Here is a 27996-nt window from a genome sequence, read left to right on the forward strand (position 1 = left end):
TTTTCCAGGAAACACACTGGGTGATGGGAGTACATAGTCTGTCCTCAAGGCTGTACATAGTTTCATGGGATAAGCAGACAATTACGGTGCAGTGTTCTGGGTTGGCAGTGGCCTGAGGATATCCTACATTTTGAGGGAAGGCAAAAATGACTGACTGTTGAAGTCTCTAATCACTGAGCTTTCTCCTGAAGTGATGGTAAATGCTATAATGCAATTACCATAAATATTATAAAGCAATTACAATAAATGTGCACTGAATTGAATGAAATCAAATTGCTGCCTTGCTCGCCAGAAGCTCAAATACAAAATATGAACCATGAAAATAAGAAAAAAAAATTTTAAATTCAGAGCTTCCAAGTATGCTACCCTTGGAGATATTTCAGAAGATTTTAACCAATAAGAGTCCTTAAGAAATTGTATAAGATTCTGTCCTACCTAAATGGCCTTTGGATTTGCTGAATATCTCCTTTGAGAAGCTTCTTTAGAATTTCCCCAGGCATTGAGGTAAAGGAATCCCAGGGACTGACAAATCTAGAATTTAATTTTTCTGATGTTTGATGATTTAAAGTTAACCTGATTGAAAGCATCCACAACTGCCACAAAATTAAGTCACATACAAGGGTGGACCCCAGCAAAACACACCTATAAATTAGGGGAATCTTCAGACTTTCATGCCCTGTTCAACAAGCTCTTTGAGAGTAGCACAGCCTGTGTCTTTCTCATTACCGTACACTGGGTCCTGCCAAAATCGGGGACAGGGAACAAGCATCCTGCATGTAATGAGACATATGCACATATGATAACTGAATGCATGTAAGAAAGTAGAATTGACTGTCCCTAGAAATGGCCTCAGGTTTTTCTGGAATGTATGAATTAACCTCTCTCCATCACCCTGCATGTTAAGCAAATGTTATCTTCATTTTAATTTGAAACTTAGGCTTTATGGCTTTCTCTCTTCCATCATAAAAGTAAAACATTTTTATAGAATATTAGAAAATTTAAAAAAGTAACGTTTTAGGGGAGTTCCCGTCGTGGCACAGTGGTTAACGAATCCGACTAGGAACCATGAGGTTGCGGGTTCGGTCCCTGCCCTTGCTCAGTGGGTTAAGGATCTGGCGTTGCCGTGAGCTGTGGTGTAGGTTGCAGATGCGGCTCGGATCCCGCGCTGCTGTGGCTCTGGCATAGGCCGTGGCTACAGCTCCGATTCAACCCCTAGCCTGGGAACCTCCATATGCCGCGGGAGCGGCCCAAGAAATAGCAACAACAACAACAACAACAACAAAAGACAAAAAAGTAACGTTTTAAAAATAAAAAGATTCTACCACCTAAAGTTAATCAATATTAACATTTTGTTTTATGCCTTTTCAAGGTTTTTCTATGCAAATATACACTTTTAAAAATAAAGACATTTTCTGAAGTATATATTATTTTGTAATGCGCATACATAACAAACATATTCCATATCATAAGTATCCATGTATATTCTCATTTTTAGTGATTACAGAGTAATCCATTGTCTCTACTTCAACATTTATTTAATCTATACTTTATACAAGACAGGTTGTTTACAGATTTCTGTTATTTTAAATATTGTGACAAAGGTCTTTATACTTAAACTTCTTTAGTTTATTTGAGATTTTCCTTTAAAAACCAATAGAATTCCTAGTCCAAGGAGTTTCCACTGTGGCCCAGTGGTAACAAACCCAACTAGTATCCATGAGGATGCAGGTTCAATCCCTGGCCTCGCTCAGTGGGTTAATGACTGGTGTTGTCATGAGCTGTGGTGTAGGTCACAGACAGAGCTCAGATGTGGCATTGCTGTGGCTGTGGCGTAGGCTGATGGCTACAGCTCAGATTCGACCCCTAGCCTGGGAACTTCCAAATGCCATGGGTCCAGGCCTAAAAATAAGGGGAAAAAAAAAAGAATTCCTAGGCCAAAGAGAAAGATCATTTTAAAGCTTCTTGATGCTTAGGCCTAAATTTCTCTCTAAACTCACCTTGTCTAGACACTGAACAATCCTAGACAGTGTCACTGTTTAAGCCTAATTCATAAAGACATTTTTTAATACTCATTTCTATTCTACATATAGTGAATAGGAATATGACGGGGTAAACTCTGTCTGTGAATATAAGCAGAATGTACAACAGTGAAGAAGTGGGTTCTCAAGCCAGATTACTTTATCCCACATCCTGAATTCAGCCACCTACTAGTTCTACGCCTCAACGAAGTTAAAAAACATCTTTGCGCTTTAGTTTCCTCATCTGGAAAATGGGACAATTAAGATCTCTTTCTTAGGGTCATTCTTGAGGAGTCAATGAATTGCTCTATAACAAAATTCAGAACAGTACCTGACATATTGATTAACTGCCACCCATCATCCTCTTTTTCCTTGGTAATCTACTCAATTAACATCCCCGCCTTCCAGAAGTTAGGTATGTCCATGAGACTAGTCTGCAAGGTGAATTAAGGTGTCACTTACTGGCCTGACTCATAAATACCTTCAAGACTTGCTCCTCATCCATCCCTACCAGTGGGCTAAACACAGACAATCTCAAGGACCCAGAACATGTGGAACACAGGACAGGAGTCTGGATCTGTCTATGAAGGAAACACTGAACTAACATTATATCAATGAGAAGTAAGGGTATATGGTGTTACATTTGAAATGATTTGTTGCTCCTGTTAAAGCAGTTAGCCTTGCTGCTCTAGTGGCGTTGCTTATTATTATTCCCTTATCACATCCTACCTGTTTTAAAAAAAAAATTGTGATCTCAAAAATGTGAAAAATGGATAGATGAAAGGGATTCAGAATGAAAAATTTGCTACAGATAATCCATTGCTTGATAATACATGAAGCCATTTGTCCACCTGAAATGTTTTTTAGCTCATCTCTTTCTTATATTCCCCATTTTGGCTCCAGGTTAAAGAGGTTAATCTCCATATAGTTAAATGTGTTTATTCAACCTAAAGCCACAGCTTCCTCATTTCCTCTCTTAACTTTACCAGTGAACACTATTTTCGTACGTTTACTAAAACACTTAGAACATAAATACCAAAGCAAAGCACCTGCTAAGAAAATCCAAGCGATAACATTCTTTAGAGAAAAAGAAATATTCCAAAGAAAGGCTATTGTACTAAAAAAAAAAATCCAACAGCAATAAGAGTAAGTTCCCTATAATGGTTATAAAATATCTAAAGCAAAGTCACACCAAACAAGAATATATTTCCCAAGTTTTCCTCTTGAGGACCATAGACATGAAAGAAAATGCGCAATTTAGGGCACTGTTCATTTTGCAAAAATGGAAAAAAGGAAAGGAAAGGAAAAAGGATACCAATAATTATATATGTGTGTCATTTTATGAGTATTGTGACAAAAATTTATTCAAATATAAACTGTATGATTTGTTTTCTAAACATAGAGCTTCCAGCTATGACTCACTGAAGTATGTTTCAGCGGATTTTGATACTTGAGGGACTATAAGATATTAAATAACATTATCAAGTGCACTTTTCTAGACATAGAATTAAGTGGCTATCTCCTTATTTGCATCGTGGTCTGAAAGGTGTTTTGGATAAAGGAAGGTATTATCAGGCCCATCACCCAGGTGGGACAACGAAATGCAGAGAGAGAAGGGGCTTGTCCGAGGTTATCCAGGCAGTCTTACAAGGCACTGCAAATAATCACTCAGTTACTGAGGTGTAGGCTTCAGTTCTCACATGTGACTTACTGGAAATGCTTAAGGTGACAGCTATGACTTAGATAATCGGTGTAATGATTTTAGATGTGCCTGTGAGAGGAAAATATGAGCAATAGGAGGCATGCAAATTAGCCTAACATAGAGAAGAACAATTAAATCATTTAATAAGCAATCGGTTAAAATCTATTCTAATAATTCCAGTGAAAATAGTTGAAATACAAAAGGTTTACCAAGCCCCATTCTAATAGCATAGTTGTTTCAGGAAAGAGTAAGTAAAACAGAATTTTAGGCGAATAAAGTGATCTTTTTGTGCATAATTTAACCTGTATAGGTGTTCCTGAGAAACAGCTATATGAAAAACATGTATATATTTAAATTTTATTTCCTGTTATCTTCATTATTCCATTGGAGACATAATTCTTTAGAAAAAGAAGAGCAGCTAAGACACCTTTTTATAAAAATCACACAAATAGAACAAAGTTGTAAATTAAGCTGCATCTACAGGAAAATCACACTTTCTTGAAAATGCAATAAGAATATTCCAAACAAAACGTAAAGTAGGAGTTCAGAGAAAGAAGTGAAAGGCATTTTGACTTGGTTTGTTTTTGTTGTAAAAAAATGTATGCTAAATTGAACAAATACAACAACAACAAAAACCAGAAATGCTTTTCAGTTCTCAATCAGTTTGGCAAATATGCGCTGAATGTCCTCTTTATTAGTAAGCATGCCAGCAGAAAATGGAATTCACCCAGATGACTCAAACAAGGAGACATTGTGTGACTACTTACAGACGTGTGAACAGGGTTAAGGAGGTAAAAAGAAGTGGCCATGCTCATAAAATAAAAAATGTGAGCCCAGTACTCAAATAGTAAATCCACCATAGTTGTTTAGATTGACGCCAAAATGTTGCTTTGATGTTTGGACAGCTAAACTTAACGGAAGATACGCTGTTACAACACTCCCCGCAATAGCATCCTCATTATTTTCCTTATTCCATTTGAGACATAATGCTTTAGAAAACCACCGTTCTTACAGAAGTATTTACTCTTCAGTGGCTGTCAAGAGCCTTACATGGTGCTAAAAATTGTTCCAACGATCAGTCTGGAGTTAGTACAGGGAAATGAAGGGAGAAAAACAAGAACCCATGCGCCCAGAAGCAGGTGAAATCACTGAGAGGCAAGCGAATGAGAGAAGATTGATGACTGTGTGGCCGACTTGTGGTAGGGACTCAAACATGGGCAAGGAAGGATGGAGCCAGGAGACACAGTGGAAGGAGGATCCATCAGATGAATGACTGCAGTTGCAGGTATTTAAGAAAGAAAAGGGAGAAAAACACACACTGCTGAGGTTTCATTCCACATGCCCAGAGGCACAAGGAGCCCATTAACAGCAGAAGGAAGAGAGGTGAGTTGCCTGCAGGGCAGAAATGGGAGGTGCGGAAATTGTGAGGGGTTTCTGGTCTTACCTGACAGAGGAACAGGCACCTACACCTGGATTTGAGTCCTAGTTCATCCAGCTCCGCACTGGTTGTGGAAAATCAGGCAAGTCTCTGAGTCTGTTCCCTGGCCTGAAGCTACTTTTAGTACCTTCCTCATAGAGACTTTTTGGTTGTTTTGTTTTAATTAAAATACTTCTTTTGGCTGGGGGAGCTTCTGTTGTGACTAGCATCTGACTAGTATCCATGAGGATTCGGGTTTGATCCCAGGCCTCGCTCAGTGGGTTGGGGATCTGATGTTTTGGTGAGCTCTGGTGTAGGTCACAGATGTGGCTCGGATCTCACCGTACTTCGGCTGTGGTGTGCATACTGTGTGTGCACTGTGTGGTGTGCATAGTATGCGTACAGCCACGGCAGCTGTAGCTCTGATTCAACCCCTAGCCTGGGAACTTCCATAGACCTTGGGTGCAGCCCTAAAAAAAGTAAAACAAACAAACTTTTTGCAATAGTTTTAGGTTTACAAAAAACTGAGCAGAAAGTGCAGTTCAATATACCGCCTCACTCCCCCCATCACCTTATTAACTGCCTGTATTGGTGTGGTACCTTTTTTAGAAGAGATAAGCCCAGATACGTACTGAAGTCCAAACTTTATGTTCAGGTTGATTCTTGGTTACAATTTCTATGTATTTGGACAAATGGATGACATGCCTCCAACAGGACAGCACCATTCAGAGTAGTTTTACTCCCTAAAAATCTCCTGTACTACACCTACTCATCCCCTCCCCACCCCCAACCCCTGGCAACCACCCATCTTTCTTTTTTTATCTTAGATAAATCTGGTTATATATTATTTTTTGATTTTTATAATAAATATTTTTATTTTTTATTTCAAGTGTTTTTTTTATTTTATTTCCCTAATACATTATTTTTTTCCTACTGTACAACATGGTAACCCAGTTACACATACATGTATACATTCTTTTTTCTCCTGTTATCATAAGTGACTAGACATAGTTCGCAGTGCTATACAGCAGGATCTCATTGCTTATCCATTCCAAAGGCAATAGTCTGCATCTATTAACCCCAAGCTCCCCGTCCCTCCCACTCCCTCCCCATCCCCCTCATCTTTCTCTACTGTCTCCATAGTTTCACCTTTTCAGGCTGTCACATAGTTGGAGTCATACAGTATGTAGCCTTTTTAGATTGGTTTCTTTCACTTACCAGAGTGCATTTAAAGTTTATGGAGTTATTTTAAAGCCTTGCAGATCGTAAACACTAAACAAATGCTGGTTGTGGTTAGTCATATCATTAGCATAGCTATTATTTCATAAATGTTGCACTTTCCTATGGTCTCAAAAAGGAGATCATGCCTTTCCCAAGAGTCACACTGATCTTGTTTGCTGGCCCCCCTGTTATACCTACTTTCTTTCTCTCCTAACTTTTTGGTAACATTTATTTCACCTCTAATTTGCTTCGTCACTCCCTTCTCCCCTCTAAACTGACAGCTTTGTGAGAACAGGAACCATTTATGCCCTGTCCACTACTCTGTTCCCAGCATTTAGCACAGTCCCTGGCAGGTGGCAGGTGCTCCTTAAACGTTTGCAGAGTGAAAGGTTGGCCAGGTGACCTGAATTGAAGGGACAAAGAGTTGCAGCAATGGTTTTGAGCAATGAAAGGAGCAAAGGCTGTGATGAGCCTGTATTCTCACCACAGAGCCATGGCGAGGACTTGATTTAGCCCTACAGCTCTCACACACGGGGCTTAAGGACTGGCTAAAGGGAATCTTCATTTCAATCATTCCCTAATCTCAATGTGCTGTACTTTAAGTTTTTATATAGCAGGAGATTTCTCGATGGATTTAGATAATATACTGAAAGTTATTCAAGTATATACAATTTAAAATCTAATTTTACAACTTTTGGGGATGACTGTTAATTACTTAAGTCCTCGAAACAGAGTTAATTTTAACCTAATCTTTCTTTGGATGCAAAATAAATTTGCCTACCTGCAGTGCCACCTGGAACAAAATCAACACTGTAGTTTATCAGTCTTCCTTATGACTTACTCCAGATGTATGAAAAGAGAACTGTTAGGAAAAAACAAAACGAACGTTTCTCCTCTGGCTCATCTCCAGAGTATTTAAGCATGTTTCTTTATTCCAGCATGTTTGTCTTTTTGTCCCATTTTTATTTTTTTATGTATGGGGTGGGTCACACCCACAGCATGTGGAAATTCCCAGGCTAGGGATGGAATCTGAGCAACAACTGTGACCTATGCCGCAGCCACAGCAATGCTGGATCCTTAACCCACTATGCCAGGGTGAGAATTGAACCTGAGCCTCAGCAGTGACCTGAGCTCCCACAGAGACAACACCAGATCCTTGACCCACAGCACCACAGCAACAACTTCCCATTTTTATTTTAAATTAGTTATTCTGATATGTCATCAATGTCATTCTAACAGAAAGGTTAAGCAGAAAGTTCCCTCTAAACCAAAATGTTCTTTAACCCACTGGAAAAATTTTAAAACAAGATACTAATATGTACTGTAATTAAGAAATAATGAGCTTTCCACCATGATTTATTTCCACAGATCTAGATTCAGTGCCAAGAAGAAACTACAGTTTAAATTGTTGCAGTGCCCAATAGTAAAAAAAACTCCCATAAATCCTCTGAGGTCAATTTTAAACAAACTTGCATTTCAGCAAAAATAAAGAAAATTAAATGAAAATATTTGTCTGATTTGCTATCCTTATTTCCATCTAAAGGAACGAAGCAGGCAGGCAGACAGAGAGGAAGCTTGTGGAGAGGAGAGAGAGAGGAGAGAGAGTTTATTAATATGAAAAAGCATTACCCTGGGCTTGCTGTGAGGTCTTTGGGGGGGTCTCTTTAGCCATGCCTGCTTCTGTGAAGTCTGAAGCAGCTCCATTTCCATTCCTTAGGGTGCCTGCAGTTAAGTGAACAGTAAGAAAAAAATGAATGACAAGGTCAAAGGCCCTGATTAAGATACTTCTCAGCTGCCCTGAAGGATTGACAGTGATGGCACAGGGCAGGAAAAACCCCACTGTTCATAAGACGAAGCTGAAATTTAGCAGATTCAAGCATCCCTTAAATGCAATAGTTAGCAGCACAGGGTGTGGAATGAGACTGCTCATTAGCTGTGTGGACTTGCGGGGGGTTCGCTTCATTTCCTTGAGCCTCATTTTCCTCAACTGTCAAACAGGGCTGCTGGCCTCTCCTTTTGTGGGGCTGTGTATATCCACGTAAAAACCAAAGGGGTATTCGATATGTTTCTGCTTTGTTTTAAATTACGCTGGCCACAGCCAATCCTCAAAGAATCCTTTGGAAAGAGTCACAGGGTAGGTCAGAGAACCAAGCACTGGTTCTCTGGAAATGGGCAGATCATCTGCTCTTGCAGGAGCCATGACCTGGGGATGGGGTATTTTACCTGGAATGCACAAGACTGGGGTGAGGAAACTGGATCAGAAAATTGTAAATCTGGTGAGAGGATTAACAATGCTGCTTCATCCTAATTAATGTCAAATATATTTTTCAATCACCCCTAATGATAAAGTCAGAGAATGCTGAGAAAAAAATTAAGCTAGATAAGTTAGAGCTGTCTCACTAACCCCCACCTCCAACAAAAATGAACAAGAGTAGGAAGCTCTTGACAACACACAGAAGTTGGGGGTTTGGAGGAAAGTCCTAACATCTTATTCACTGTTCTGCTTACGTATTGATGTGTATTGGGTTCTGAGGATATGATAACGTGTAAAAAATAAAGACATGGTCTTTGCTTCATGGATTGTACAGTCAAATGGGAGAGAGAGTTGTACATATATTGTCATACAAGTTGTTTTGTTTTTTTTTTTAAATTAAGCGTAATAACAACCTGAGGGGAAAGTGTGAGGTTTTTAAAGGTCTTCTGATTTAGACTGAGAAGGGCTCTCTGGGGAAAGGCAGTTTTAGCCCCTCCTTCCTCAGCAAAGACTCTCTCAGAGCCTACTCCACAATGAAAGCCGGTGCAGAAGTAGTTTATTTAAGCAACAGGCATGAGAGACAGGGACCAGAAGCATCAACTCAAGCCTATGTTCTGAGCATTCTTGTACTCTGGGAAACAACTGACTTCTTGATCCTATTGGACAGTGGAGAAATCTCATGAAAAGCCTCTCTGCACTCTCTGCCTGAGGGAAGAAGAGAACACACATTTGTCCATGGGCTTCTGCCCCACAGACAGAATTAATCATTCATTAATGATAGCTCATTAATTAATCAAATTTTGCTCCATGTGGTACTTTGGATGTCCCCTTGGGTGGCATTTGTGTGAGTCCTAGCACTGAGTGGCAGCCAGATCTTCCAGTATCTGCAGCTGAGCGGCCCCTAGGCAATGCAAGAAGGAGAGAGCATGTGCCCCAGACAACACCCTGTTATTTGTGCCTGCACAAAGCCCGTCCCCTTCCTAGCATCTACTACCTTCATCTACAAAAAAAGCCCAGATTCTTCAGTATGACACTCAATCCCACCCCACTCTTTTCATATTACTCTCTCACACGAACCACATATCTTCATGTGCATCTACACGTCCGGAAATTAGAGAATACACTATGTCTGAGTCTTCCATGTCAATACGGTATTCAAAAAATATTTGTGCACTATGTACATAGAGTGATACATACGCTACATTCATTAGTACGCATGCAGTACGTAATGTATCTGCCATTACCACGGTCGTTCTTTTTCCGAAGGTTTTAGAGAACAGAGTTAGACATGCTGATCAGGATCTGTGACCTGCTCTCAATCATTTCTGTGCAAAATTCCCTTATCCACTGCTGCTGTAGCCCTGGCAGCAGCCCTTTTCGCACCATGTGACCCCAGGCAGACAGCTGGTCCAAAGCAGATTATTCCATACCAAGTGCAAACTCAAAAAGACAAAGAGATACTCAAGACTATATCCAAGGTTCTGATATGGCTAATTGGGTGAAAAGATACAAGAAGCACATTGCACAGGGAGCAAGTTTGAAGACTTTTTTCAGTTTACGCTACTCATGGAAACCTGTGCAAAGATATAGCAGAGACAGAGGAATACAGGGCTGCAGACTCAGAAGAGAGGTCTGAATATTTAGGGAGTCACTAACATACAGATGGGGCTTTGGGGAAAATGGAAATGGATAAAATTAATGAAGGACAAAAGTAAACAAAAAAAAAGGAGAAGAGTTGAGTAACACCACTATTTGGAAGACAGCTAGAGGCAAGAGTCCAGGAAGAAAATCATGACTTCATATGACTCGTGAAGTATTTAAATATATCTGACAGGAGGGAAATAATTTGGTAAATTACAGTAAAATATTAAACAGGCATTAACAATGACACTTCAACAAAATCTTCATGACGTGGGCAAGTATTCAGGATATGACAGTAAGGAAAATGTACAATTCCTGTTTTTCCATTCTTCTCAAGTTTTGTACGTGGGTGTTGGAAAGAGTAAGTGGGATGAAGGGATACGATTTGTAAAATAGAAAAAGAGACCAAGATACATATGTTGTTCCCTTTGCTTAGATGAATTTTTCACATTCTGTACAATAAGCATGTTTCCTTTCCTAGATAAAAAATAAATAAATTACAATTACTAAAAAATTCTTAATATATTTGAACAGAATGAGCAGCCAGCGCTGCTTTTAATCATGCAAGAGACACTGGGAGTCCAGGATATCACTGCTCTAAGTTTATCCTTGGCTGCTTTTTGTGAAATCCAAGAAGTTTATCTGCCCTCTGGCATTCTCGCCTCATCTCAAACCCCAGGGAGCCAAGACCATGGGAGCAGTAATCAGACACCAATAACTAAATTTAAGAAGAAACAGACTCAGGGACCACAAAGAAAACTTTCGGTGCCAACCAATTATTTTAGGCTACCACCACGTGTTTCAGTTACATAAGCTCAAGAAACATGGTGCTGATGTTGGTCCAGATTCAGGCTTTTTCTCTTACTGCGATCAGCATATTTCCTGCATATTAATGAACACCACCACATTTCATGCAAAGTAAAAAAGTAGCCTCATTTTTAAACAAATTACAAAGCCACAATTAGTGATTTGCTGAAGTAGAGAGACATTTAGAATTCTCCTGTCTGGGCTTTTGCATCAAGCCCAGAAGGGATGAGGCTGATTCACATAGCCCCTTCCCAATTTGCAAGTTCTTGGTTAGTCAATAAACACTTTGCTGTCGTTTCTCTCACGCTTCATTAAATTCTAAACTTTTCATCCATTATCGTTAGTTGATAAGATTACATTAATTCCGTAGTATTAGGGATGTCTGAGCCTTATGCTTAATTTTAAATATTATGAGTACATAAATTCCATTCTGTAATTACCTTCCAAAATCCTCAGAGGATTGGACAATAGAGTGTTACATTCCTAAAGTCTATTTTCCTCTTTTAATGGTGAAGGTCAAAATCCTCAATTTTTTTTTTCTAGAGTTTTGTCCATTTCAGATAGAGGAATTACATTTTTTCTTCTCTACATAAATCTAGGAACATTGCCACTGTTGCCAGGAGAAATAAATTAGAGTGTTAAGCTGCAAATCTTTAGGTTTAAAGGTTCACCTTCCTTCAACATTATTTTAAAGGAAAAACACTATATTTCGGTCAGCAGAGAAGGCAGATGCTTGGGTCTCCTCTCCACTATTGAGTTCAGGTCTCTATTTTGGAATGCCTAAAGGAATCTTATAATTCTTTCCAGAAAGGAAGTCTAATTTAAAATCCTTGGGCACTGACCTCAATGAATATTGAGGTGGTGAGAGCGGGTGGTGTCATTCTTGTTCAGTATCATTTCCATGTGTTTCTCTATTGTTCTTCCCCTTTTCAATGAATGGCCAATTAAAACGTGCATACAACCATGCTGTAAAATATGCAGCTGGAAATCCAAAACCTGTCTTTATTTATAGATTCAGAATTTTTCGATTGTGTTGCCTCTATAAAATGCAGTTGGGAAGGGTAATGTGTCAGATGTGTGTTCTTTCCAGAGGAACCACTATTCTTTGGATTACAATAGCCAAAGCTATAATGTACAGATCTACCTTGACTGACAACAGGGCTACTTCCCAATAAACCCATCCTGCAAGTCAAAAAAGCATTTAACAACACCCAACCTCCAAACACCTCGGCTTAGCCTGGCCTACCTTAAATTTAAAAGGCAGGTATCGCTAATCATTGACAAGCAAGCAATGATAAATCTCATACCCTACTGGTAGGAGATGGTAAAATGAGATGACCTCTTTAAAATTTCTTTCGCAGTTTCTTTAAAAAGTAAACATATATCTATATTGTGAATAACAACTGAATTCCTATTTATCCAAGAGGATGACAATGTGAGCCCCTAAAAAAAATATTTTACAAGAATAGCAGCTTTAATTATAATCACTAAAACTGGAAAACCCAAGTGTCCATCAATAAGAAAATGAATAAACTGTACCACATTCATATAATGGAATAATACTCATGGTTCAAAAAAACACATTTTTATTAAGCACAATAATGTGGATGAATCTTAAAAAACATGCTGAGTGAAAGAAGCCAATCATAAAAGAGGGCATTCATAAAGCTGATTTATGCGAAGTTCCAGAATAAGTAAAAAACACATGGTTCTTGAAATCAGAATAGGAGCTTTTAGCTTTAATGATTAAATCTGTCATGAATAATAATAAAGTGTTTTTTAGGGGCAGGTATTGTGGAAAGAGGGATACTAAAGAACTTCCTTGGATGGTAGCAATGTTCTACTTCTTGATAAGCATGTTTGTTACATAGACCCATACAGCTAACAACCTTATATGTCACTATGTATACAGTATATACAAAATTTTTATTGTTTCCAGTGTTCACTCTTCACAATAGCCAAGACATAAAGTAAACTAAATTTCCGTCAACAAAAGAATAGGTAAAGAAGATGTGCATATACAATGGAATATTACTCAGCCATAAAAAAGAATGTAATAATGTCATCTGCAACAAGGTGAAAGGACCTAGAGAGGACTGTACTACATGAAGTAAGTCAGAAAGAGAAAAACAAGTATTATATACCTTAGATGTGGGACAAAAAAGAATAATACAAATAAACTTATTTACAAAACAGAAACAGACTTGCAGACATAGAAAACAAACTTAGGGTTACCAAAGAGGAAATGTGGGATGGGACCAATTAGGAGTTTGCAATTAACAAATACATACCACTATATACAACATAGATAAACAATAAAGATCTACTCTATTACACATGGAATATTATTCAGTATCTCATAATAACCTATAATGGAAAAGAATCTTAAGCTGTACATCTGAAACTAACACAATATTATAAATCAACTGTAGTTAGATACAAATAAATAAATAAAATCAGAATCATGAGTACCCATTTTCAAATTAGTCCCTAACACCAAATCTACATCTACCCTTATTAAAACCTGGTTACCTCCAAAATTTATAAACACCTTCTGCAGCTCAATACCAAAAAAAAAAAACCATCAAAAAATGGGCAGAAGATCTAAACAGACAGTTATCCAAAGAAGACATACAGATGGCCAAAAAGACATGAAAAGATGCTCAACATTACTAATCATTAGAGAAATGCAAATCAAAACCAGAATGGGAGTTCCCGTCGTGGCGCAGTGGTTAACGAATCCGACTAGGAACCATGAGGTTGCGGGTTCGATCCCTGCCCTTGCTCAGTGGGTTAACGATCCGGCGTTGCCGTGAGCTGTGGTGTAGGTTGCAGACGCGGCTCGGATCCTGCGTTGCTGTGGCTCTGGCGTAGGCCAGTGGCTACAGCTCCGATTCGACCCCTAGCCTGGGAACCTCCATATGCCGCGGGAGCGGCCCAAAGAAATAGCAAAAAGACAAAAATAAAATAAAAAAATAAAACCAGAATGGCCATCGTCAAAAAGTCTACAAACAGTAAGTGCTGGAGAGGGTGTGGAGAAAAGGGAACCCCTTAATTACACTGTTGTTGGGAATGTAAGTTGATGCAACCACTCTGGAAAACAGTATGGAGATTCCTCAGAAAACTAAACACAGAACTACCATTTGATCCAGTAATCCCACTCCTGGGCATCTATCCAGAGAAAACCATGACTTGAAAGGACACATGTACTCCAATGCTCATTGCTGCACTATATGCAATAGCCAAGACATGGAAACAACCTAAATGTCCATCGACAGAGGAGTGGATAAAGTAGATATGGTACATATGCACAATGGAATATTACTCAGCCATTAAAAGGAAAGAAATAATGGCATTTGCATCAACATGGATGGACCTGGAAATTATCATGCTAAGTGAAGTCAGTCAGACAGTGAGACTCTAACATCAAATGCTATTACATGTGGAATCTTAAAAAAGGACACAATGAACTTCTTTACAGAACAGATACTGACTCACAGACTTTGAAAAACTTATGGTTGCCAAATGAGACAGGTTGGGGGTGGGAGGATGCTCTAAGGGTTTTGGTTGGAAATGTTATAAAATTGTGTTGTGATAGTTATTGTACAACTATAAATATAATAAAATTTATTGAGTAATAAAAAAACTTGGTTACTAAAGCCAACAAAGTTCTATTTTATGATTAAATTAGTTCTATTTGGATTTCTATAATTCCCAAATGAAAAGATGTGTATTGAAAGCAGTAGAACCATTATATATTTTGCCCATTGTTTTGCCCCCACCCTGGTTTGAGGGAATGCATATGATTTGCTCTTCCTCTAGTATGTCCCTTCCTTATTATTGGAACATTCTTACAACCAGTCAAAGCCAGAAACCTGGCCATTTCTCTCATTTACCAATATCAAATTCATCCCCAAGACTTAGGGACACTACATTTTAAATACCTCACCAAATTTAATATTCTCAAATTTAACCAATTTTGAGAATATCTGAAGTATCTAATTACTTAATTTGAGAAATTCTTAATTTGCAAGCAGTAGGATCTGTTGCATATGCAGTAAACTCCCCCTATTACTTCCCTGATCACATTAAGTTTCTCTGGTAGCTATTTCCCCTGTGGATTCCCCACCCACTTAGGGTGGAGGTTCTGGAATCTGAAATGATATTATGGAGGCATTTTCTATTTCTAGAACCATCAAATGACCTACCTTGTAATTGACTATGTTCATTTATTACTTTGACTTACTGAGAACACACAGTCTTCACCTCTGGGCACAGAAATATAACCGCAATAATTAAATTTGATTATAATGAGAAGATTAACATTTCAATCCTTAGCGGTAGATAAGACAAAAGTCAAGGGACTTGATCATGCGAGGAAACCAGCCTCCAAAATTTGTACAACCTGCACCAAATAGTTCTGTATGGTAAGAACTCTGCCAACATTACAAAAATGTAAACAAAATAGTCTTTGGTCTTAGAGTCATGTAAGAAACACAAACAAAGAAATAATAAATTACTGTAAAGTTGCATGATGCATGCATAAATGATTAATAGTGGTTTATACAACATACAGAATTTCACTGATAAATTGAGTGGTGTTAAATAGCATGGATTCTGGAAACATTGCTTTTGTTTAAATTCCCATTTTGCCCCTATGAAGTGCAACTTGGATATGTTACTGAAGTTTGGGAGTCTTTGTTTCTCATCTGTCAAAGGGTCACTGAGAGGATTAAATTTATAGATTGTATTTGAACTGGTAACTAAGAAGTTATAAGTACTTTAAGTTTTTATACAGATATGGAGGGAGAGAGTGATGAAGGCAGGTAGGCAGATAATTTTTCTAAGAAAATACTAAGTTTTCATAACAATATGTACATGTACTTTAATTTTCTATAAATGTTTCTCTTACTCTTTATTAGATAAACACCTGTGAAGATCTCATAGCAGATAAGTGTCTAAATAGGGTCCTGAAGTATGAAGAGCTGACCATGTGGAAAGGAGGGGAGATGACAGATAAGAGCTGGAGGATCCAGCACCTTCTGCAAAGTTCTGAGAAGGCCAGGGTTGCATGGGCGTAAAGGGCATAGGCAAAAAGAGCAGAGCAGGTAATGCCAGAGAGGTGCGCTGAAATTAGATCCCAAAGGAACTTGTTTCCTCAATGCTAAAATGTGTGGATGTGACTAGATTATCCTCAAGAGCAAGGGGGGGCCATGGAAGCAGTTTAAAGTCTGGACCCATAATTGTGTTTTAGAAAAAGAAAATACAAATAGAGCAAACACAAGTAGTGAAATTAAAAATGTGATTTAAAAATTTCCAAAAAAAAAAAAAAAAAAAAAAAAAAAGCACAGGAGTTCCTGTTGTGGCTCAGCAGAAATGAATCTGACTAGTATCCATGAGGATGCAGGTTCAATCCCTGGCCTGGCCTCACTCAGTGGGTTAAGGATCCAGCATTGCCATGAGCTGTGATGTAGGTCACAGACATGCCTCTCATCTGGCATTTCTGTGGCTGTGGCATAGGCCCATAGCCTGGGAAACTCCATATGCCACAGGTACAGCCCTAAAAAGACAAAAAAATTTCCAAAAAACGAAAGTCCAGGACCTGATGGCTACACAGACAATTCTATCAAACATTCAAAGACGAGATAACACCTATTCTTCTGAAACTCATGCAAAAAACTGCAGAGAAAGGAACATTCCAAAAATTATTCTACAAGGCCACCATCACCCTGATACCAAAACCAGACAAATATACAACAACAAAAAAAAAAGAAAATTCTAGGCCAATATCACTGATGAACATAGATGCAAAAAATCTCAATAAAATATTAGCTAAATTAATCCAGTAATATATTAAAAGGATTGAAGACCATAGTTGAAGAGAGATTTATCCCAGGGATGCAAAGATTTTTCAATGTCCACAAATCAATCAGTGTGATACACCACATCAACAAACTGAAAAATAAAAATCATACTATCATCTCAATAGATGCAGAAAAAATGTTTGACAAAATTCAACACCCAGTTTTAGTAAAAACTGGTACAACCACTATGCAAAACAGTATGGAGATACCTTAGAAAATTGTACATAGAACTACCATATGACCCAGCAATCCCACTCTTGGGCATATACCCAGACAAATCTCTCCTTGAAAAACACACATGAACCCATATGTTCATTGCAGCACTATTAACAATACCAAGACATGGAAAAAAACCTAAATGTCCATAGACAGATGAATGGATTAAGAAAATGTGGTATCTATACACAATGGAATACTACTCAGCTGTAAAAAAGAACAGAATAATGCCATTTGCAGGAACATGGATGGAACTAGAGATGCTCATACAAAACGAAGTAAGTCAGGAAAAGAAGACAAATACCATATGATATCACATATTTGGTATCTAATATACAGCACAAATGAACCTTTCCACAGAAAAGAAAGTCATGGACATAGAGAACAGACTTGTGGTTGCCAAGGGGGAGGGAGTAGGATGGACTGGAAATATGGCTTTAATAGATGCAAACAATTGCTTTTGGAATGCATAAGCAATGAGATCCTGCTGTATAGCACTGGGAACTATATCTAGTCACTTATGATGGAGCATGATAATGTGAGAAAAAGGAAAGTATATATGCATATGCGACTGGGTCACCTTGCTGTATAGTACAAAAGACAGAACACTGTAAACCAGCTATAATAGAAAAAATAAAAATCATTTAAAATAAAATAAAGGAAAAAAAGGTAAAAAAAAAACCTCTTCAGAAAGTGGGCATAGAGAGAACCTATCTCAACATAATAAAAGCTATTTATGACAAGCCCACACTAACATCATTCTCAATGGTGAAAGTCTGAAAGAATTTCTGCTAAGATCAAGAACAGGACAAGGATGTCCACTTTCACCATTGTTGTTCAACATAGTTTTGGGAGTCCTAGCCACAGAAATCAGGGAAGAAAAATAAATGAAAGGAATCCAAATTGGAAAAGAAGATGTAAAACTATCACATAACATGATACTATACCTAGAAAATCCTAAAGATGCTAACAGGAAAATGTTAGAGCTCATCAATGAACTTGGAAAAGTTGCAGGACACAAGCTTAAAAAAAAGAAATTGATTGCTTTTCTATATACAACAATAAAAGATCAGAAAGAGAAATCAGAGAAACATCCCATTTACTATTGCATCAAAAAGAATTAAATACCTAGGAATAAATGTGCCAAAGAGGACAGAAGACCTCTACTCTAAAAACTGTAAGACACTCATGAAAAAATCAAAGACAACACAAACAGATGGAAAGATATACCATGCTCTTGGATTGGAAGAATCAACAATATCAAAATGACTACACTAGCCAAGGCAATCTATAGATTCAATGCCATCCCTATCAAATTACCAAGGACATTCTTCCTAGAACTAGAAAAAATATTTTAAAAATGTATAGAAATACAAAGACCTCAAATAGCCAAAACAATATTGAAAAAGAAAAAGGTAACTGGAAGAATTAGGCTCCCTGGCTTCAGATTATACTACAAAGTTTCAGTTATTAAAGCAGTATGGCACTGGTACAAAAACAGAAATATAGATCAATGGAACAGGATAAAAAGCCTAGAAATAAACCAAAGTATCCATGGTCAACTAATACATGACAAAGGAGGCAAAAAATTCAGTGGAATAAAGATAGTCTCTTCAATAAATTGTGCTGGGAACTATATAGCTACATGAAGAATGAAATTAGAATACTCTCAAACATCATACAAAAAATTAACTCAAAATGGATTAAAGACTTAAATGTAAGGCCAGATACTAAAAAACTCCTAGAGGAAAACATAGGCAGAATATTCTTTGATATAAATCACAGCAACATCTTGTTTGATCCACTTCCTACAATAACAACAACTAAAAACAGAAATAAACCAATGGGATCTAATTAAACTCAAAAGCTTTTGCTCAGTAAAGGAAACCATTAAAAAAAAAAAATGAAAACCCCACAGAATAGGAGAAAATCTTTGCAAACAATGCAATTAGAAAAGGGCCTAATCTCCAAAATATACTAACAGCTCATACAATGCATCAACAAAACAACAACCCAGTCAAAAAATGGGCAGAAGACATAAAGAGACATTTCTCCAAAGAAGACATACGGTTGGCCAACAGGCACATAAAAAAAAAGCTCAACATCACTGATTATTAGAGAAATGCACATCAAAGCTACAATGAGGTACCACCTCGCACAGGTCAGAATGGCACCATCATTAACAAGTCAGCAAATAAAGTTAACAAATAAATGTTAGTGGGAATGTAAATTTGTACAACTGCTATGGAAAACAGTATGGATGTTCCTAAGAAAACAGAACTACCACATGATCCAGTAATCCCACTGCTGGGCATATAGCCAGACAGTACTTTCATTTAAAATATACATACACTCCTATGTTCATTCCATCACTATTCATAAGAGCCAAGACATGGAAACAACCTAAATGTCCATTGACAGATGGATGGATTAAGAATATGTGGTACATATATACAGTGGAATACTACTCAGTCATAAAAAAGACAAAATAATGCCATCTGCCCCAACATGGATACAACTAGAGATTCTCACATTGACTGAAGTAAGTCAGAAAGAGAAAGACAAATACCATATAATACCACTTAAATGTAGAATCTAAAATACAGAGAGTTCCCTTTGTGGCTCAGTGGTTAATGAACCCAACTAGCATCCATGAGGGTGCAGGTTCAACTCCTGGCCTCACTCAGTGGGTTAAGGATCCAGCATTGCCATGAGCTGTGGTGTGTAAGTCACAGATGAGGCTTGGATCCCATGTTACTGTGGCTGTGGCATAGGCCAGCAGCTGCAGCTCCTATTTCACCCCTAGCCTGAGAACTTCCATATGCCATGGGTACAGCCCTAAAAAGAAAAATTAATTAATTAAAATATGGAACAGACGATCCTATATACAAAACAAGAAAGATCACAGAGAGAGAGCGCACACTTGTGGGTTCCAAGAGGAAGGAAGGAGGAAGTGGAATGGACAGGGAATTTGGGGTTGGCAGATGCTATTACATTTGGAATGGATAAGCAGTGGGGTCCTGTTGTGTAGTGCAGGGAATTATATCCAGTCTCTCTGGGTAGACCACGATGGAAGATGGTATGAGCAAAAGAATGTATATGCATATGTATGACTGGGTAACTATCCTGTACAGCAGAACTTGACACAACTTTGTAAATCCACTATACTTTACTTTAAAAATAATGTTAGCAAGGACTCTCAAACTATTTCTTCCAGAGTTACACTATAAGAAGTGGCCTGTATTACTGAGAGAGACTCAATTTTCTTTCAGACATTCCTTCCTATGTTCCTTCCTGAATGGACTGGAAGCAAATGCTTTTCTGTGTCCCCCGCTTCTAGTCTGAAGCTCTCCCTATCCTACAGTCCCTGCCCCCACCATCTACCACAAATTCTAAAGAAAGTCTGATGCAACTGAATGACCAGTTGTCTGAACCAAAGGTTGAGAGGAAGAAAGGGAGCCCTGTGGATGGTGGTGTTGGGGGTGAGGAACAAGGTAGTTCAGGGAAGAAAGGGAGAGTGAAGTTTCTAGATATAGACTGGGTGTGATTAATAAGCCATTCTGGATACATGTGTGTGATCGAAAGTCTAGAAGAAATGACCTATGTTTTTGCCACGCCAAATATGAGGGAAAGAACTAATAGGATATTGGTTATGAGCATTAATATTTAGTGCCATTAGTCTGCAAAAAAACACCATGCACATTTTGGGAACTCATATGGAACCTATCATGTCCCGGAGAATTCAGGGAAGGCTTCCTTCAGAAGGTGGCAATGAAACAAGCCCTAAAAGATGAATTATCAGCAAAATGGGAACATTGTCACAGGCAGAAGCAACAGCATGTATAAAGGCACTGAGGTTTTAAGGGGTTTGATGATCAAGGGCTATCAGAGCACTAGAGTGAGAGAGCTTGGTGAGCAAGAGAAACACTAGCACACAATGAGGACTGAGGGGTAAGGGCTTGCAGGATGTGAAGTCGCAGGCTTCTGATAAATGTGTAACACCTGAAATAGACCAAGGGATGCAAATATTTGGGTATTCTATCAGATTATCAAATTCAAATTAATCACTTCCTGTATCTGACCACCCTTCATGAAGAATCTTACTTAGGATGTCGGATGAAGTATTATTATCATTGTCTTCTGTAACTATCAAAGGCTATATGTATAACAATAGAAGAATGGGTAAGGACCCATTCTTCTCCATAGCTCTATTCCTAAGCTGAAATTTTATTTGCATTGCTAAAGACTTTCTCTTTATATGAGGTAGAGAGATTAACAAGCAGTACTACAGAAATATGAGAGTCATTACTGCTGATTAAATGATAATTTTCTAGAGTGACATTATGCATCAGAAAAGAAAATAATGAGCTCACTTGAATTTATAGACCCCCATGCCAGCTGGGAGAAGCTCTCTCATTTGCTCATCAACAGCTTTCATGCCAAGTATTCAAAGGCATTATATGGCTGTTTGAGATAGGCCCAGACTTAGAGGTTAAAAAGTGGGCACCTTGGCAGGAAAGCTTATATCATTTTAATCAGGCCGTTCAAGGTAATAAATAACTCTAGCAAAGACAATGAAAAGCATTTGCATATATATTCTGGTCTATCAATTACCTTGAGTCAAGAAGAGAGAAAAAGAAGACAGAGTGTGGTAGACGGAGTGTAGTAAAGAGGATGTGTTAGCTTGACACACCATAGGCAATGGAAATCAGGGTCCAAGAAGGCCTGTTTGACATGGAGAACATCAGCCGATTACCCACAGCTGTCGGGCTTCCGCAACAAGATACCCGCAGGCTCACTGGCTCAAACAGCAGAAATTTAGTTTCCCATAGTTCTATAGGCTAGAAATCTGAGATTTAGATTTAGATTCTTTTAAATTAATAGATTTAATTTCTTCAGAGGCGTCTCTCCTTGATTTATAGATGACTGCCTTCTTTCGGTGTGCTTAAATCATTGCCCTTGAGTCTGCATTCTTTTTTTTAAATGTAATTTTTATTAGGGTACAGATGATTTACAGTGTTCTGTCAATTTCTGTTGGAGAGCACAGTGACATAATCATACAAATATATACATTTAGCAGTGAGGCCTTACTGTAGAGCACAGCAAACTATATCCAGCCTCTCGGGATAGAAGATGATGGTAGACAGTATGATTCTGTGATCTTTTCTGGCTCCTAATTTCCTTTTCTCATAAGGACATCAATCCTGTTGAATCACACCAACGTGCCTTCATTTTACCTTAATTACCTCTTTAAAGGCCATATTTCCAAATACAGTCACAGTCTGAGACGCTAGAGTATAGGACTTCAACATATGAATTTGTGGGAAGGACACAATTCACCTCATAGGACCCCAAATTCTAATCATTTTCTCTGCGCAGGATGCTATGCAAGTCACTGGGATACAGGAAGACACGACACTGTCCTCATGGACCTTGGGGGCTAGTGCAAAGGTCTAATACAGGATGCTAGGTAAATAAATAATTTAATAATTAATCATGCCTGTGCAACATGCTGAAAAGATTATGACAGAGGGGAAAGTCAAGGAAGGGTATCTGGAGGAACGGAGCTTTAAACAAATTCCAGGAGAGGATGTGGCCATGAGCCAGATGAAGAAGGGGACGTGGGTGGCCCAAGAATGAGGAACCATGTTTCCTGAGGGCAGGCAGAAGAGATCACTGAATCCTGCAGGGGCTGAGTGAAGTCAGCAGGACCAAGTTCAGAAAATAGAGCATAGAGTGCAATGAGTCTGGAGCCGTAAGTGGGGGAAAGACCATCTGAGAAAAAGAAAAGTGTGACTGACGCAGTGATGGGAAGGGCGTGCAGAGTGGCACCTGCTAGCAAAAGAGCGCTATGCTGGTGTTGGAAGAGATAAAGAGGAGACAGTGTCTGCTAATTGTGAGGGGCTCTTTAGTGCAATAGTACAAACTAGAGCTCTGGGCCAGAACACCATGTGACTTAAATCTTGGCTCTACCACTTCCCAACAGTGGGACTTCCAGAGAGACACCTAACTTCTGTGTTCAAGTTTCCTCAACTGTGCAATGGGACTCATACTGGTACACACCTCATAAATCAAGTTAAATGGAAGGAAACACATAAAGTACTTGTAGCAGTTCCTGGCATACAGTAATTACCTCAGTTTATGTCAAATTTTATCACTAGGAAGAACAATAGATAAAATTCACTTAGCACACAAAGATGACACATGAAGGTAGGATAAAGGTAAAAAGCAGAACTCTTTCTTAATGATCAGTTCAGCAAGCATTTATTGATTAGTTCCTCTCTTATTCGCCAATAACACTTCTGATTATGACAGTTTTCCTTTAAACCACCTTTAAAGAGATTGGCAGAAGCCCATTGATAACAAATGTGCTCTGGTTAAAAGTACTGCTGTGGTTTGGAGGTTAAATGTCTTTCATCCATACTCGTCCATTAAAATGTTTCATCTAAGTTACCTCTCTCTTTTTTTTTAGCAGTTTAAAATTTATCTTGAAAATTCCCATCCTGGCTCAGTGGTTAACGAATCTAAGAACCATGAGGTTGCGGGTTCGATCCCTGCCCTTGCTCAGTGGGTTAACAATCCGGCGTTGCCGTGAGCTGTGGTGTAGGTTGCAGACGTGACTTGGATCCCGCGTTACTGTGGCTGTGGTATAGGCCAGCGGCTATAGCTCTGATTTGACTCCTAGCCTGGGAACCTGCATGTGCTGCGGGCGCGGCCCTAGAAATGGCAAAAAGACCAAAAAAAAAATTTATTTTCAGCCTCTTGTGGTCTTTGTATATATTCCACATGGTCAAAATGTTTGTATTTTTTAATTGAATTATGGTTGACGTGCAATATCATGTTAGTTTCAGATGTACAGCAAAGTGACTCAGTTATTATATTTGTTTCAGATTATTTTTCCTTACAAGTTATTATAAGATATTGAATAGAATTCCTTATGCTATGAAGTAATTCCTTGTTGCTTATCTATTTTACATATAATAGTTTGTATCTGTTAATTCCATACTCTTAATTTATCGCTTCCCCACTCCCTTTTCCTTTGGTAACCAAACCCTCCTACATAGTCAGTGGGAATGTAAATTGATGTAGCCACTATGGAAAACAGTAAGGAGCTACCTTAAAAAAAAACTAAAAATAGAGTTACATATGATCCAGAAATCTGACCTCTGGACATGTACTCAGAGAAAAATATAATTTGAATAGATACAGGCACTCTCCCCCCAACCCCAGTGTTCACTGCAGCACTGTTTATAATAGCCAAGGCTTGGAAGCAATCTAAATGTCCATCAACAGAGGATTAGATGAAGAAGATGTGGTACATATACACAGTAGGGTATTCCTCAGCCATAAAAAATGAAATATTGCTATTTGCAGAAACACGGGTAAACCTAGAGAATATCATACTAAGTGAGGTAACTCAGGCAGAGAAAAGCAGACATTACATGCTATCACTTATATGTGGAATCTAAAAAATGTTACACAAGAATCTATATATAAAGCAGAAGCAGAGTCACAAACAGAAAAGCATTTATGTTTGATGTGAGAAAGACTGACAAAGCAACTGTGCCTGAATGATGCGAGGGATCTAGGGAAGAATCATCCAAACATGGGTACCCTCCAAACTCGCCAGGGCCAACAAGATTCACTGTGTCAGATGCCACCCCTGGTGCTGATGGTCCTGCCCTGTGTGTCAGATGATGGTAAGTCATCAAATTCCTAACCCCTAAAAAACGTCAGCACAATGGCTTACTCTCACTTGTTTAGAAAGAATTTCTAATGCATCTAGTTGGTTCATTAACGGTTATGACACGGTCATGAAATACTTTCTGCAAAAGTAACTGTTCACATTTAAGAGTATGGCACCTTCCACGATTTGAAGATGTGATGATATGATTTCATGAAACAGTTAATACAAGCTTGGCATGTTGTGGGTATTCAATAAATATTTGTTAAGTTCATGAATCAGAAACAGTTCTCAGAGCAACTCTGCAGCATAATGGTTATCTCTCCACTTGACAATTGTAGGAATTGAGGTTTATAGAGGTTAAATAACTCATGTGAGGCCGTACAATGTAAAAGGTGCATGAAAAGACTCAGAAGCTATGCCCTGTCTGGTCGACTCACCTGCACGAATGGTGAGCAGAGCAGAAAAGCCCCAGACAAATATGGGCTGAGGGCACCTTCTCTGTGCTGCCCCAACCCTTGTACTTGCCACAGTGTGTCTCTTTCCTCACTGTGACTCTCACCAGACTGCGTGAGTCACTCTCGTGTCCCAGGACAAGTGTAGTGCATGGCACTTACTAGGTATTTGGTAAATTTGCTCAGTGGTGAGAAACAATAATGGCTTCATTATCATTGTAAAAAATAGATTACATACATATTATGTAATAATTTCATATATAATATATAAATGAATAAATATGCAATATATATAATTTATATAAATTTATTCATTTATATTATATATTATATTATATATAATATGTAGAGGAATAAATAATGTGGACCCAAAAAGTAATCTTTACATATCTTTTAGAATCTGAATATCTGCTATATCAGATCTAATATAAATATGTTTTGTGCCACAGAAAATGAACCTTGTATTTGATGCCTTATCTTTTAAACTCCAAAACTTTGGAGTGCTGCTCGCCTTACCCAAAACTCAATGCCCCCACTCATTTTAAACAGTGGGTCTCATTGGGGTTCCCCACGGTTGCATCCTTGTCTTTGCCCCTTTTCCACTTCCTAGTCTCACAGCTGCCCTATAGCTCCAGCTCCCAGTGTGGTGGACATGTCATGGATGCCCAGGTTCCCTGTTCTCCTGAAGGGTTGGCTCCTCCAGCTGCTGGGTATGCTGCTGGCTAACCAACCTCCACCCTCAGCTCACTCCAGGAATCTCTCCCAGCTGGAGAGAGCTACGTCACTCAAGGTCATGCCTTCAGAGGGTCTGTACCCAACAACCAGCAGTGGAGTTGTGGAGTTGTGGCCACAGAGCTCACTATGGGGTCAGCAGAAGCCTACATTGTGTCAGCACCATACACAAGTTTCCCCACGACCCCATCCTATGGCCTCCTCATTGCACATGGTGTTGATCTGAAAATACTCCTAATAAACTTCCTGTACATGAATTTCCATCTGAGAATCTGCTACTGGGGAACTCAACCTTTATGAACTAATGACTCCCAAGCCTCGATTTCCTTTGGGTCTTCTCTGACAAACCTCAGGTTCCTCTCTACCTATCAAATGCATGTCCTTAGTCATCTCAAGCTCTACACTTCTGAACTGAACTCATCGTGTTTTCCACACCCCTAAACTTTGATCCTCCCTTCAATCTTCCTTCTCAGGGGTTCTCACCAGCACCATCTAAGCCTCTCCAGCCACAAACTTGAAATATTCGTTATCTATTGTTATATAACAACATTACCGCCAATGTAGCAGCTTAAAACGATGTACATTTCTCATCTTATTTCTGGGGTTCAGGAGACCAGGCACAGCTGAGTCCTCTGCAAGACTGCAATCAAAGTGGTGGCAGGTTTGGAATCCCATCAGAGTTGAAGTCAACATCCAAGCAAGTTTAGCCATGGGAAGAGTCCAGTTCTTTGCAAGTTGTGGCAATGAGGGCCTTAGTTTCTTCCTGGCTGTTAACCACAGGCCACTCTGAGTTCTTTGCCATACAGTCTTTTCCATGGATAGCTCACAATATGGCATTTTGCTTCTTAAAAGCCAGCAGGGGCGAGGAACTTCTAGCCAGTCAAGTGTGACCATAACCACAGAAGGGACACCCCATCATCTTGCCAATTCCGTTGGCTGGAAACAAGTCCACCTTCACTCATGGCAAGGGGCCCAAACAAGTGTGTGACCACCAGGAGGTGGAGTCATGGGGGCAGCCTTAGAATCAGCCCACTACCTTTGGACCATATTTTGTTTATTTCAGCCATATCTAGAGTGGCACTTTCTTATTCATCACTAGCAGGAAAAAATGCTTCTCTGATTCTTTACGTTCTTGCCTTCCTGAGATACTTCTGAATTTCTAAATTTTCATTCCTAAAGGAGGAATGAAAGTAAGCGATTCAGAAATCACCTAGAATTGAGCAAATTTACCCAAAATTAATTTTTCTGAACCATGGGAGAAAATGGGAGTAGAGGTGGCCCTGTTTCCTTCTCATCCAGAACAAAACCACGGCAGCTGTGTAACATAGAAGAAAGTGCATAGGACTCTGCTATTCAAATTAGCTTGACAGTTAGCAGGCAACGTTTTCTTTCACTCATAATATAAAATAGGAGTTTCTGGTTTCTGCAGCCATTTCTGATTCTGCCAGCCTATGAACCACCATATCTGAAAACCTTCCGGAACAGGAACTTGAAAAAGCACTCCATGCTCGTTTCAGTAGCCACGGGCTACCACTCTCAGGTTTCTCTTGCCACGCTGGCTCAAAGAGAAGTCGCCATCATGATCCCTGAACTAGTAGATTCACTTTCTGAATGGCAGATAGGGTGAAGTTCTAAGAACAAGGTCATAGAGTCCACTTTATGACAGTGCCTTGAGATCTTAGGCAAGTTTCTCAAGCACCAGAGGCTTCAAGTTTCCTTACCTATGATGTGGAGTAACATACGCAGTAGTGTTGAGGTGAGGATTAAATACACAAACCATTTAGCATAGTGCTCAGCCTATTACAGCATCTCAAAAATGCTAGGGCTTCACATTAGCATTATTATTATTGCCAAGAGCAGTGCTTGGTGGACGAACCAATAAAAATTCAAGAAACATGGGACTGTCAATTTTTAATTTTTCCAATTAAATTATTTCCAAAACCTCTCATTTAATATCACCACTCTTCTACCCAAGAAAAAAGTAC

The 27996-nt window shown here is 38.9% G+C and overlaps 1 protein-coding gene and 1 long non-coding RNA gene across 2 annotated transcripts in view; one reads left to right on the forward strand and one right to left on the reverse strand.

The window, feature by feature from the left end:
• Positions 1 to 27996, forward strand: part of LOC146405807 (uncharacterized) — a 382566-nt gene that overhangs the window by 305725 nt on the left and 48845 nt on the right. The window lies entirely within an intron of this gene.
• Positions 1 to 27996, reverse strand: part of LOC146405808 (uncharacterized) — a 502014-nt gene that overhangs the window by 68641 nt on the left and 405377 nt on the right. The window contains exon 3 of the mRNA XM_085014918.1: positions 7988 to 8080. Within this exon, the coding sequence (XP_084871044.1) occupies positions 8072 to 8080 (9 nt within the window). The 3' untranslated portion in view covers positions 7988 to 8071. The remainder of the gene's footprint in view (positions 1 to 7987; positions 8081 to 27996) is intronic.

This window comes from Sus scrofa, chromosome 2, assembly GCF_054392235.1.
Source record: "Sus scrofa isolate SSC_HxYL_T2T_F1_AM1 chromosome 2, Sscrofa_HxYL_maternal_Yorkshire_Landrace_v2.0, whole genome shotgun sequence".
Lineage (NCBI taxonomy): Eukaryota > Metazoa > Chordata > Mammalia > Artiodactyla > Suidae > Sus > Sus scrofa.